A 14582-nucleotide genomic window follows, 5' to 3' on the forward strand; every position below is an offset into this window, starting at 1 on the left:
TGTGGAATTACACAGAGGTAGTAGTGCTGTGGAATTACACAGAGGTAATAGTGCTGTGGAATTACATAGAGGTAGTCCTGCTGTGGTATTATATAGAGGTGGTAACACAGGGCAGAAAGTAAACCTGACTGCCTCCCTTTCTGTCAATATGCTAAATATTTGTGTTTTTTCTGAGTCCATTTCTCTGCTGTTAAACAAGAGCTATAAATAAAAACTCATGAGGGGCCAGCCTGGTAGCACAGCGGTTAAGTGTGCATGTTCTGCTTTGGTGGCCCGGGGTTTGCCAGTTCGGATCCTGGGGGCGGACATGGCACCACTTGGCACGCCATGCTGTGGTAGGCGTCCCACATATAAAGTAGAGGAAGATGGGCACACATGTTAGCTCACAGCCAGTCTTCCTCAGCAAAAAGAGGAGGATTGATAGCAGATGTTAGCTCAGAGCTAAGCTTCCTTAAAAAAAAAAAAACTCATGAGTATTTTCATGAAGGTTTTATGCCACACCCATATTTTAATTCAGGGAGTCAATCTAGTGTGCAAACTTCTCTGGCTGAAAACGAAACTAACCAAGAGGGAACTTCTCTCTAAGAATTCTGTTAACACACAGAACGAGTTGAGGAACAAAATGTACTGTAGTTAAATTGGCAAAATTTCCCACAATAAGGAAAGCAATAAATAAATGCGTAATTTAAGTAAAAGTTATGAAGAATAAATATAGTTTTTCTAACTAACAAGTTATCGAGTGAGAAATAAAAAGCAGGAAGATGATGTTGAAAGTACATTGTTTGGAGTTCAAGTGAGAGGATTCCCAATGAGATTTTTTTCTGATCACGTTGCCATTTCCTGTAATGCAGCACAGCACACAAAGAGAACACAGGGCAAGTGATCAGAGTGTTGTGCTTATTTGAACTCTGGAGAAGGTACTCTAGTTTTTATGTAGTAAATGCCCCAGTGAGTGTCGAGGACTGAGCTTTGTGTCAGAAGAAGAATTCTAATTTTGATTTTTCTTTTCTACAACCTACCTGCTCTGTGATCTCTTTTGGGTGTTGAAGGAAAATACTCTTGTTTTCCTCTACTACTATCTCACCAACCCTTCAGGAACACTTCTGACTCCAGATGTGTGGGTTTTTCCGTATCGAGAAATTCTCCAATTCTCTGTGGACACCACCTGGGCACCCTAGGATTTAATTCCTCTCTGACACTAACTAAAGTTAGCACAGACTCTAACTAAATAAGCTTAAGGGCTCAGTTCCCCAAGATTGCCCCCCACTTCAGATGCCAGTCGTAAGTAGTGGGTCCCCAGATTACCCACAGCTTCTGTGTGACTTGGCTACAAACTAGGGGTTCCCATGACCCCCTCCTCAAGTTTGATAATTTGTTAGAATGGCTAACAGAACTCAGGAGAACAATTTACTTACTAGATTATTGGTTTATTATAAAAAGACACAACTCAGGAATAGCCACATGAAGGAGATGCACGGGGCAAGGTTTGAGGGAAGGAGCAAAGAGCTTCCATGCCCTCTCTGAGTGCACCACCCTCCCAGCACCTCCATGTGTTCACCAGCCTGGACACTCTGCGAACCCCTTCAGTTAGGCTTTTTATGGAGGCTTTGTATGTAGCCATGATTGATTAAATCATTGGTCATTATAATTCATTCAACCTCTAGTTCCTCTCCCCTTCCCAGGGGTTTTGGGGTGGGGCTGAAAGTTCCAACCCTCTGATCACATGGTTGATTCCGCTGACAACCAGCCCCCATCCTGAGGCTATCCAGGAGCCCCCAGCCACCAGTCATCATTAGCATACAAAAGACACTTATCACTTCAGAGGTTCCAAGGGCTTTAGGAACTGTATGCCAGGAAAGGGGGCAGAGATCAAATATATATTTATTATTATATTATAGGTGTTATCGATGCAGATAATCCATCACCAATCTATAAATCAAAATTGGGCTGAGTTTATTATGAGCCAGATCTGAGGACCATACAGCCAAGGACAGTACTTTCACGGAGGAGTGGAGTACTCCCAAGAAGCGGGCTGTGCGGAGTGGTTATGGAGCATCAAAGAGCATGTGTCACACATGAATGGAACCTCCCTTTTCCGACAGTCATGAGATTGCCTAGTTGGCACAGTGATTCACACAGCAGTTGATGAATACAGCAGGTAGCAGGTCTGTGGTCTGAGCTGGGTGGTCACAGCAGGTCAGCAATCAGTTCCTAGCCTAGGGAGAGATGCTTGTCCTTAAGGAAATGCCCATGTGGGGGAAGTTGCATCTTTCTTTATCTTAAAGGTCATTGTTCTTTTCCTTGGGACATAGTAAATACTTAAAGCAGATGTACGATGCATGCTCATGGCCATGCGAGACCCTTTTGGAAAAACAAGGTCAGGCCAAATTAGTTTTACACCAAATGGCTTCCTCATATTCCCCAATATATCCTATTGCTTGCCATTTATTTATCAGTGTCAACTAATATTTTAATCTTGATTAGTCCTAAGAGTTTGGCCTAATTCTGCCATTCAGCGTGAAGGACTGTAGGACTGAGAAGATAAGTGGGTATGCAGATTTTAGACTTTTCTGTAGATGATCCAAAGACAAATGTTTTGTATCTGATGAGGACACAAGCTCTGTTGAAGGACCACCTGGGTCACTTTCCGAGTTTTCTGCTCAGCCTTGGTGTTTGCTTTAGTATTTTAAATTTATTATGAAAAATAATGTACAATAATTACAGTAAAATTAAATAAAAATTCAAATAATGAAAACAATACAGACTGTAGAAGATAGAAGTCTCTTCTCCTTCCTCCGCTGCCAGCCCATTCCCCAGAGTTAACCACTGTCGGGAGTATATTTCTGCAGCCCTTCTTCTATACAGAGACAATTGTGTGTGCATGTGTGTGTAGATAGATAGATTAGTATATATTTAACTAAGATCACGCTAATCGTATTCTGTAACTTGCTTTATTCTCACCTAAAACATCTGATATTTTCTCATGTTTATAATACAGATATAGCTCATTCTTATTGATGGTTCCACAGAAATACTTTTTATTACATAACATATATATTTAATCACCTCCTTTGAATGGTTTTTCCTTTTCTTCCTTTCCTTCTTTCTCTTCCTTCCCTCCTTTTTTCTTTTTCTTTTTGCTGTTATAATCTGAGTTCTGGTTTTATTTCTTGAGATAATGCGTTTGTAATCTCTACTTGGCAATTATCTGACAGTTAATCACTGTAAGTTCTAAAATAGTGTTTAATAAATATATAGTAATTTTAAAGAACTAGTAAAATTATAAAGATAATAAAAACAATAAGAGATTAACTATAATAATACAAGGAATAAAATGGAATAATAAATGAAAATAAGTTAGAGATTCACGTTTTTTCTGGGTATATGTGTAGATCCCTTTAAGCGAACGGCACTACAAATCCACAGGTCCCTGTACAGTGATTTCTTTCGATGTTCGGTTATGTTGGATTGCTATTAGTCAGATTGTGATTTTCGTCTTCCTATCTGTGATTCTATTTCCAGCCGCCCAGGTGGTGACAGCTCCTGTAGACAAGGAAACTGAGTCATTGCATCACGGAGAGGAAGAGCTGTTTTCCCGTTCGGACATTAAAAAGTTTTCCGGAGCCTTACCGGTAGGTTCATTGGTGTGTCAGGAAATGTTTAACTACCAGCTCCACTCTCTACCCTCAAACCCCCCCAAAAAAGAAAGAAGGAGAGAGAGAGAGACAGAGAGTCGCCCTGATTTGTAGCGTTTGATGCAAATATTGCCACCATGGCTGATTTCAAGTTACCAACATGACATCAGCTGGATTGCAGAACTTCTGAAAATCTAACAGCTAGCTCTCATTAGCTGGTCTGAGCTGACTCCAGCACACCATTGGGTTGCTTTGAAATGGCTCTCTCTTATCTGTGGGATTCGATCGGGCCAGCTCCGTGAACCGTCACACAGGGCTGGCCCATGCTTTTTTAATGCTCAACTGTCACTGTTTTGAAATCCTTAAAACTGTATGAATGAGGAACCTCACATTTTTGTTTTGCACTGGGCCCCACAAATTATGTAGCCTGTCTTTCCCTGTGGTGCCCAGCAATGGAAGGGTGGGTTGAGGGGCAAACACTGGGATAATTTGTGATCTCTTCCTCATAACATGGTCATGATACTTGGGAGCTAGTCAACATTCTTCTCTGAGACTTATGTTTCTTCCCAGCAGTCTTGGGAAGTTCTATTGGCTCGACTTTGGTATTTTTTTTTAATTGAGGTAAAATACAAATACGTAAAATTTACCATCTCAACCTTTTTTTTTTGCTGAGGAAGATTTGCCTTGAGCTAACATCCATTGCCGATCTCCCTCTTTTTCTGCTTGAGGAAGATTGGCCCTGAGCTAACATCTGTGCTAATCTTCCTCTATTTTGTGTGTGGGGCACTGCTACAGCATGGCTGATGAGTGGTATAGGTCCATCTCTGGGATCCAAACCCACAAACCCGGGCCACCAAAGCAGAATATGCCAAAGCTTGACCACTATGCCATGGGGCTGGCCCCTTAAGCATTTTGAAGTGTATAGTTCAGTACTGCTAAGTATGTTCGTATTGTTATATAACCAACCCTCAGAACTCTTTTTATCTTGCAAAACTGAAATTCTATCCATTAAACAATAACTTCCCATCCCCCTTCCTCTAGCCCCTGGAAACCACTATTCTTTCTGTCTTTATGAATTTGACTACTCTAGGTACCTCATATAAGTGGAATCATGCAATATTTGTCTCTTTTTTTTAATCCTTGAAACTTATTTTTTATTTACTTCATTTTTTAAATTGAGAAATAACTGATACGTAACATTATATTACTTTCAGATGTACAACATAATGATCGATATTTATAGTATTTGTCTTTGTGACTGGCTTATTTCACTTATATAATGTCCTCAAGGTTCATCCATGTCAGAATTTTCTTCCTTTTTAAGGCTAAATAATATTCCATTGTGTTTTTATACCACATTTTGTTTATTCATTTATCTGTCAGTGAACACTTGGTTGCTTCCACCTTTTGGCTATTGTGAGTAATACTGCTATGAAGATGAGTGTACAAATATTTCTTTGAGACCCTACTTTCAATTCGTTTGGGTATATACCCAGAAGCTGGTTCATATAGTAATTCTGCATTTCATTTTTTGAGGAACCAGCATACTGTTTTCCATAGCAGCTGCATCATTTTGCATTTCTACCAACAATGCACAGGCATTCCAGTTTCTCCACATTCTCACCAACACTTGATATTTCCTTTCTTTTTAATAGTAGTCATTCCTGTTTTTTTTTTTTAGTGAGGAAGATTAGCCCTGCGCTAACATCCATGCCAATCTTCCTTTATTTTGTATGTGGAATGCCATGACAGCATGGGTTAATGAGCAGTGTGTGGGTCCACAGCCAGAATCCAAACCCATGAACCCTGGGCCACCAAAGCAGATTGTGCAAACGTAACCAGTATGCCACTGGTCCACCCTGATAGTAGTCATCCTAATGGGTATGAGGTAGCATCTCATTGTAGTTTTGGTTTGCATTTCCCTAATGATTAGTTGTGTTGAGCATCTTTTCATCTGCTTATTGGCTGTCTGTGTATCTTCTTTGGAGAAATGTCTATTAGAGTCCTTTGCCCATTTTTTAATTGGGTTGTTTGTGGAATTGGTTGTTTGTTGTGGTTGTTTTTATTTTTTATTCTCAAAAAATTCTTTTATAGCTTCTTTACTACTTTCATGGTACATATTTTTACAGTTAGAATTTTTTATTTTTAAATTTGGAAATAATTTCAATCTTACAGAAAAGTCGAAAATGCAAATAATACAAAGAACACTGTGTGCTGTTCGCCAGGTTCACCTACCTGTTGCTCTTTCACCTGACTTGCTGAATTCTTCTCATGCTCTGTCTTTGTCTATCTATCTGTATACACACACACATGATTTTTTCCTGAACTTTTTAAGAATAACTTGCATACCTCATGGCTCTTTACCCTTAAATACTTCAGTGTGTATTTTCTAAGAATGAGGATATTCTTTCACAGAATTACAGAACATTTAGAAATGCCAGTAAAGTTAAATTAATACAATACTTCATCAGGTTGAAGGTCCATATTTCAATTTTGTCTGTTGACTCAATAATATTCTTTATAGCATTTTTTCCCCTCCAGAACATAATTCAGTCTAAGATCATATATTGTATTTAGGACACTTTTGAAGAATACAGTCACCACCAGCACCCCCACCTTTTATTTTAAAAAAATAGAGTTTTCCTTATTTTTGGTGTGTATGGTGTTGCCTCATGATTAGATTCAAGCTATATATTCTGGCCAGAATATTACATTAATGATATTGTATCTTTCTCAGGGTGTCACATCTGGAGAAACATGTTGTTCATCTGCCCCCAATCGTGATGCTGATTTTGATTATTTAGTCCAGATGTTGTCGGATTTCTTCACTATATAGTTAATCTTTCATAGTTACTGTTTTTTCCCTTGCTACTAAGAAGCAAGTGGTGGGGAGACATTTTTAAGACCATGCAAATGTCCTCCTCCTCATTAATGAGCATCCATTGACTATTGTTGTGTGATTCAATATTTACTATGTTCGTTGAAAAGCAGTGATGTTCAAACTCTAGTGTTCACTCCATATTTTAAGTCAGCATTCTAGCATAAGCAAGAGCCTTCCTTTCTCCCCTGGGAGGTTTTTTTGCCCACTAAACTTAATTCCTCCCCCCACCCACTTTTTCAACTAGATTTGTGCTCAGAGACTGACATGCATGTAGCACACACACGCAGGACTTGGCTCTTTGCCTCTTGGAAATTCACGAGTTTCTAAGGGGTGGAGCTCAGCCTTGGCGTCTGGAATGTGGCTGTTTTGCTGACATTGGATGATCATGGCCACGACACATAAAGATGAGGGCTACTTGTGGTGGCCGGGAGTGCAGGTGGGTAGTGGGGGGCAGCACCTCACATTACACATGTCCTCATAGCCTCTCAGGGTCGGAAGTTATCATAAAATTATCTGGGCAGCTCTGCTCTCCATGAAGTGATGGAAAAAGTAAAAGTAAATCACCTCATGTTTCATATGCACCCGAGAGGCTTTCTTATATAAAAGAGCACTGCCAACAATTGGATTTAATGAGAAGAAACTCTCTGTATTTCAAGCAACATCCCTGATTTGTTTAAAAGCTAAATCAATATTTTTTAGTGTGGCATAGGATTTTCTTAAAGAGGCATGCCTCTCGATTGAGGAGCCTTAACAGCAGCTTCTTTTTAAGGCCTTACTGGACCCCTATTGAAAACAGCTGAAAGAAGACTGAGTGTGGCCAGGCAGTGGGTCATTCATTCATTTACTTCCGTCTGACACAGAGACTTGAGGGCTGTCAGTACAGGATGCAACATCTGTTACCCAACCAGGCTCCTTCTGCACGCTGCACGATATGCCAATCACCAAGACGAGTTTGCAGCAGAGAAAGGCTTTATTCACAAGCAGCCAAGCGAGGACATGGGAGAACAAGTCTCAAATCTGCCCCCATGAAAATGGGTATTAGGGATATTTATGGGATAGAGAGGCAAGGTGGTCTTAAGTGTGGGGATAGATGATTGGAGGTAAGGAAAAGTGAGGTAATTAATGATCTGTGCAAGCATAGTCAAGCTTCATGGCTCTTTATAGGACACATGTTCACCAAATGGTGGCGTTAGCATAATCTAAGGGTGGAGGTTTCGGGCCCCCGACGTCAAAGGGTCACCTATCGGTGATCCTTGCAGGCCCAGTTGATGAGTTGGTGGTCTTCACCGACCTGAACTGGACAAGGAGTTGACTCTCAGTTCCTGAAAAACTCAAGCACCCGTTACCATGGTGACCCAAGCATTAGAGATGTCATCTATAGGGTGGGTTTTAGTGGTGCCTTATCTAACTACTTTTGCAAACAAACTACCCGCTGAGTGTAGTTAAAACAAGTTGGCCCCCAGTTTCACATGCCCAGAGGAAGAGAGCCAGGCAGACCTTAAAGCTTATTCCTGGTCCCTGTTCTGGCTGATTTTATCAGCACAGGGAGGAGACAAATCCAGGACACCTGGGGCCTGGAGGTGCTGGCGGAGCCCGCTGCATCTGTGATGCCCTTATTTCCAGGAAAATTTGCTCAAATGCTTTCAAAACCAACTAGAAAACTCAGAAAACAGCCCGCCTGGCTCTTGAATGTCACTAGGAAGGGTTCTAGGATTCTGTAGGAAGGGAAATGTGCCTTGTGAGAAGAAAGGCAGGAAGTCTTTTGGAAAGTGAAACTAAACTTCCTGTGCGTTGGTTCCCTCAGGGCCGGGAATCTGGTATCATGCAGCTTCCATCTGGCTGGAAGATGAGGCACCCTCTGCAGCCAGAAGCCTGGTGGGCTCTAGCAGGGAGGCATCCCCCAGGACTAGCGGGTGGTCACCCCAGACAGGACTCCTGGCCCTGCCCACCACACAGCCGGTGCAGGGTCAGCGCCTCCCCAGAACACCTTGATCACACCACTTTTGGGGCTTTCTGCTGCAGGCTGGGGGCTGGGAGTGGTGGCAGTGGGGTGGATGGGGAAGATGACGCAGAAAAGAAGAGGGCCCTAGACTATGTGTCAACTTTGTACTTAATTATTTACAACATTAGTGTAGCCCCAAAGTAAGAACCATAACTCAAGGACTCAGAGAAGTCTGCAGTGTGTTCCTGCCCCTCTTCCCCTCTCCTACGAGAACCACTTTATTAGTTTTTTAATTTATCCTGTTGTTACTTTGGGAAAAAAAACCCTCATCTCTCCCTTTCATTATAAAAGAGGTATCACCCTAAAATACTAACCATCACCTCACTTCCTTCGGCTAACAGTGTCTCCCGCGGAGTGTACTGAGATTGTCTTCTGCATCCTACACACTGTGGGGATGCACCACAGTTCTTTCAACCAGTCCTTACTGGTAGGCGTGAGGGTTATTTCCAGTTGTTAGTTGTTCCAAATAATGCTGCAATAAATGAATATTCCTGTGCATGTGTCAAATCATATTTTTGCCACGATGTCTTCGTGAACCTTCCTGTTCGGAAGGAGGGAGTTGATTCTCTTATCATCTGTGAGGGACCTTTTCTGTGACTGGGGATTAGGTGTCTATCCTTCTCTGCATCCAGTCTGGATTTTCAGCCCTCATCCTAACTGTGTAAATTTCCTGCATTTCCCGTTTCCTGAACAGGAGAGGTGCTGGCCGATGCACCTGTAGGAGAAATGGCAGGTGTTTCTCGTACGCTTTTTATGGCTTGGATCAGTGTGGCAGGAACAGATATACTTGATACATACCAAGCAGTTCGAGGTGTCTTGGGAGAAGGTTTACAAATTAGTGGAGAATTCACTTCTGATCTGAGTGCAGGGTGAGTCACTGACTGTGTGGATTATACCAGGCTTTTCTGTGGGAGGGTGGAGGGCGCTGGGTGGCAGTGACTTGGAAAGCCCTGCAGAGCAGCATCTGGGAGTGCAGGCAGCTGCTTTCCCTCCACCCTTCAGAAGGAGATCATGCTTAGTGGGGAGGGAAGGACCCCAGGCCAGCAGTGACCAAGCAGAATGCTGAGTCAGAAGGAACATCTGGTGTGGTGTGGCTCCAGATGCTGCTTGTGTGTTTCAATGGGAGACAGGCCAGAGGGAAGGACTTGGCAATGGTGTGTTTAGTGCCCTGAATCCTTGCCCAGAAGTCACGACCTCAGGAAAATATTCCAGAATCTGCCACTGGGCTAAACTGCTGTTGAACAGACAGGTTTTTGGTGTACTCTCTCTGTGATGTGTGAAGTTCGTCAGAGCCCATCTCTCATTTTTTTCTGGAAACTTAAACTTCAGAATCCAACATGCCCCACTTTCTTAGGAATCTCTCTTTCTGCCTAACTGGGAGGCTGTGTGATCTGATGTTGATGAAAGCTACATTACTGAGCACTGGTCATGCGCTGGGCATGCTCTACGAGCTTTCTAGGCCTTATCTCATTTAATCCTCCAGCCACCTGGAGTGGAGACCACTGCCGTTCTCACCTAATGATGAGGAAACCGAGACCTAAGCGGCCTAGTGCGTTGCTGAAGGTCCCACGGCTCGAAAGGAGTGCAGCTGAGATTTGAGCCCAGCAGTCTGACCCCAGCGCTCACCCTCCAGGCTCTCCATGGTGTAGCTACGGGAGCCCAGGCAATGGCTTCACTTCTCTGAAAAACAAGCAAGTTTCTTTCAGTTTTGCAATTCTGTGGTTTTCAAGTTTAGACATGACTTCTTTCTCCCAAGGTGAGGAGGAATTTGTAGGTGCTCTGTTTGACTGCAGCTTGGGTCCCTTTTGGTCTGTTCTCTAGCTTGGGGGATCCTGGACTCCCTCAGCCTGAGCTGAGCACCCAGGACTGGCCCTTAACCGTAGTTGATAACTAACTCAGGCCTCAGAGACGAGGGCAGAGCTTGCTGGATTCCACTGAAAGTTTTCCGCGTGTGGGAGAGGAAAAGCTCCAAGTTACATTTTCCTGCTACTGTCATGTGACAAGTAACCCATCCTTGGTTTCCCCTCCATCATGGATGCTTATCCAGAGGAACCAGGGGGTTTGCAGCAACGCTTCAAAGCAATGCTGTCCTCAGCCAATGCGAAAGGCGTGACTGAGTTAATCCCAGGGCTGTGGGGTTTTGTCCTGCCCTGATGAGTCTCTGGACCTTTCTTTTTTCTTTTTTTCCTCTTTCTTTTTGGTGTCTGCCAGCCTCTCTATATACAGTGACAGACAGATGCTGACTCAACCCAACCAAGTTTTCTACCGGGAACGCTTGAGCCGATTCATGTGATCTTGACTCCAAACCCATCCTCTGTAAGGAAATCTAAGTGTTTAGGGGAAGAGTTTCGAAGAGTCTGAGTACTTCCCTTTCTAGCAGAAGGGCAACCCCGGTCTCCATGGAGATTTGGGAGCATCTGCTGACACTAACTTCTGAGGCCAGCAGGAAGGTTTGCACAGTTTCTTCAGGTCTCTTCCAACGAGAGTCCAGCCCTTAATGACCGCGAGGGCTCAGAGCTGCTTGTCTCTGTCTTGGTTCTTCTTCCTCTTTCTGTGATTCTCTGTCCTTCCCACCTTTCCTAGAACAATCAGAAGTGTGTTAACCTTTGTCTATGGAGGCGATGCTGCTGTCCTTTCTGTCTTGCATACCCTTTGAATTATTTCCAGAGAGGGGAATTTCTTTTTTGTTGACTGAAGCAACTTCTTTTCTGCTTGGATCAAAGACGTACCATATTTTCAGGTGGTCATTTTAGCTGTACATTTTAGCCACACTGAAGCCAACTCAGCTAATTTGTAATCATATGCTGTTTATAATAGCCTTCAAAAATAATTGCACATATTTTAAAATTCCTACTGTGATCTCTACAAAAGAGATTTCTCTGTTTTTGGAAGAAGCAGATCACTCTAAAATCCTACCATCTGACAAACAAAATTACCATCTGAGTTTTTATCTTGTTAGGTCCTTTCCTAGGCTTTCTTCACTTTGCTGATCCAAAAAGGAGGATGCTTTTCCATAAACCCTGGGTTTGCCAAAGTTAAAACACATATTCTGTTATTTAACACTGAGAATTCACATTCTGCAGTCAAACCAGGTGAAGTCTCAATTTTAATCAGGACCTGGCCTTCCACCTTGGAATTAATTGATTAATTCCAGACCAGGACCAGGATCTTGACAACTCTCTGCCTTTGGTACTGATAAATGGAGCAGCTGGTTAGAAACATTAACCCCTTACAATGAGGATTCCCTAATAAGTGGTTCTATATCTTCTTCCAAGGAGACATCTCTGTACAGGATGGATCGGACACATAGAGGCCACTGTGTTGTTGTCAACAACCATACCTTTACTTCACTGGCAGACAGACCAGGAACCGATAAAGATGCTGGTAAGAACGTCCGCAATAGTGTATCAAATGCAAGTTGGGGATCTTAAAATCATTTTTTATTTTCACATTTTCTTTCTATAATTTTTACCTTCCATTTAAATATAAGGATGATATCATAAATGTTTATGCCTCTTGTATACCCCTAGTGTCTTAGTCCACCTGGTCTGTTATAACAAAATACCATAAACTAGATGGCTTATAAAGCTAACCCCGCTGGTCTAGTGGTTAAGGTTCAGTGCGGTCACCCCCTGGCCTGGGTTCATTTCTGGTCAGGGATCCCCACCACCTGGCTGTCAATTGTCACACTGTGGCAGCTGCGTGTTGCTATGGTGTTGAAAGTGATGCTACATGTATTTCAGATACCAGCAGGGTCACCCATGGTAGACAGGTTTCAGTGGAGCTTCCAGACTTGACAGACCAGGAAGAAGGACTTGACCACCTACTTCTGAAAAAACTGGCCCTGCAAACCCTGTGACTAGCAGGGAGCACTTCTGATAGAGCGCCAGAAGGGGAGAGGATGGCGCAGAAAGCCCGGGCAGGTTCCGCTCTGCTGTGCACAGGGGCGCTAGGATCGGAATCCACTCAGGGCACTAACAAAGATGGCTTATAAACAACAAACATTCATTTCTCACAGTTCTGGAGACTGGGAAGTCCAAGATCAAGGCTCTGGTGAGAACCTGCTTCCTAGATGGTCGTCTTCTCTCTGTAACCTCACCTGGTGGAAGGGAGAGAGAGCTCTTAGGGGTCTCCTTCTGGCCTCCAACCTCATGACCTAATCACCTCCCAAAGACCCCGCTTTCTAAGACCCTCACCTTGGGGCTTAGGATGTCAACATAGGAATTTGGGGGGAACACAAACATTCAGACCATCACACTCGGGATGTCACCAGCCTGCTTAGAGAGTGACAAGAGTCCCTGACCATTTACGACTCTGTGGCCTGGGGGCCTACTGGGTCAGCAGAGAAAACCTGGGCTGCGCTCTGGCTCCACCGCTAAGCAGGTTTGCTCTGTTGGGAGAGTCACTGGCCTCAGCTTCCTCATCTGTGAAACAGGATGAAACTCGGACCCGTGCTGACTCTCAGGACCATTGTGATAGCATGTGGGTCCCACAGAAAGGCAGGTTAATTGTAAAATTTGGTTATGAAAGTAAAAAAAAAATCCAAAGCTTCAGGCTATTCACTGTGCAATTTTTATAAGTAACAGCACTGTTTCACCCCTTCATTTTATTTCATTTCACTTGATTTCATTCCGTTATTTCCCCTTTCTCTCCTTTTCTTACAGAGTGCCTGAAGAGCGTGTTTCAGTGGCTTGGGTTCAGCGTGCATAGATATGATAATGTGACTAAAGAAGGCCTGGAGAAAGTTCTGCAGGAATATAGGAATCATCCAGGCCATGCTAGTGGAGACTGCTTCGTGTTCTGTGTTCTGACCCATGGGAAATTTGGAGCTGTCTACTCTTCAGACGGGATCCTCATTCCCATTCGGGAGATCATGTCTCACTTCACAGCCCAGCGGTGCCCTGCTCTGGCTCACAAACCCAAGCTCTTTTTCATCCAGGCCTGTCAAGGTGAAGAGGTGCAACCTTCCGTATCCATTGAAGCAGATGCTGTAAATCCAGAGAACGTGACCCCTTCCCTTGAGGACAGTGTTCCTGTTGAGGCGGATTTCCTTCTTGGCCTGGCCACTGTCCCTGGCTATGTATCCTTTCGGCATGTGAAGGAGGGTAGCTGGTATATTCAATCTCTGTATAATAATCTGAAGGACTTGGTTCCAAGGTGAGAGTTTTGAGTTGTTCCATTCACCTACCTGTTCATCTATCCATCTATCCACCTACCTGTTTGTCCATCTATCCACCCACCCACCCATGCATCCACACATCTATCCATCCATCCATCTGTCCATCCTTCCATCCATCCATCCATCCATCATCCATTTAAACATCTGTCCATCCATCCATCCATCCATCCATCCAACAAGCTTGTATTGAGCACCTACGTGAAACTGGAAAGGAGGATATAGAATAAAAAAGACACACTCCCTGTCTTCAAGTTGCTCACAATCTAGAGAGATAGACAAGAAGATGGGAAGAGCGTCTGCCTGTGGTAAACACATTGTAAAGCATAGACGTTATGGGAACACACAGAACTAGTACTTCACACAGGTTTGGAGGATCAGGGGAAGCTTCTAAAGATGACAAATAGATGTTAGATAAATATTAGGGGTGAAAGACATGCTGGGCAGAGGGGACAGCATGAATGAAAGCCTGGAGCCTTCATTTATTCATTCATCAGTCACTCACGTTCTCTGAGTACCTGTGTGCGGCTGGCATCACCATACCCTCAGTCCCCTGCCCTGCTCTGACAACCTTCCTGTCTCTGCCACGTGCTCCTTACCTGGTACCCTGGAAATGGCTTCACTGAGGTTCTGCCCCAGACTTCATTCTCTGCTCTCTTTCTCCTGCTCCTCACAGCAGCTTTAGCTCTATCTGGAGGCCACGGGCACCTCCATGAAAACGTCTCCCAAATTGCCATTTCTGAGTTTCTCGAGGGCAGAGTTTTTTCATTCAACTTTCTATCCTCAGCACCTGATGTAATCCCTGATATATTGTTGAGCTTGATAAATATTTGGGGGACCAGTGACTGACTGAGTCAACCTCATTCTTCAGGTCAGTCCTACACATTT

The 14582-nt window shown here is 43.5% G+C and overlaps 1 protein-coding gene across 2 annotated transcripts in view; it reads left to right on the plus strand.

Annotated features, from left to right (window-relative positions):
- CASP10 (caspase 10) overlaps positions 1 to 14582 on the plus strand; it is a 31549-nt gene that overhangs the window by 11460 nt on the left and 5507 nt on the right. For both annotated transcript variants that reach the window (XR_006888278.1, XM_046659113.1), the window contains exons 5-7: positions 3523 to 3632; positions 11794 to 11902; positions 13183 to 13675. Coding sequence is in view for 1 of the 2 variants with exons in the window: in XM_046659113.1 (XP_046515069.1) it covers positions 3523 to 3632; positions 11794 to 11902; positions 13183 to 13675 (712 nt within the window). In the remaining variant the exon portion in view is untranslated. The remainder of the gene's footprint in view (positions 1 to 3522; positions 3633 to 11793; positions 11903 to 13182; positions 13676 to 14582) is intronic.

The sequence above is a fragment of the Equus quagga genome, chromosome 4 (assembly GCF_021613505.1).
Source record: "Equus quagga isolate Etosha38 chromosome 4, UCLA_HA_Equagga_1.0, whole genome shotgun sequence".
NCBI lineage: Eukaryota > Metazoa > Chordata > Mammalia > Perissodactyla > Equidae > Equus > Equus quagga.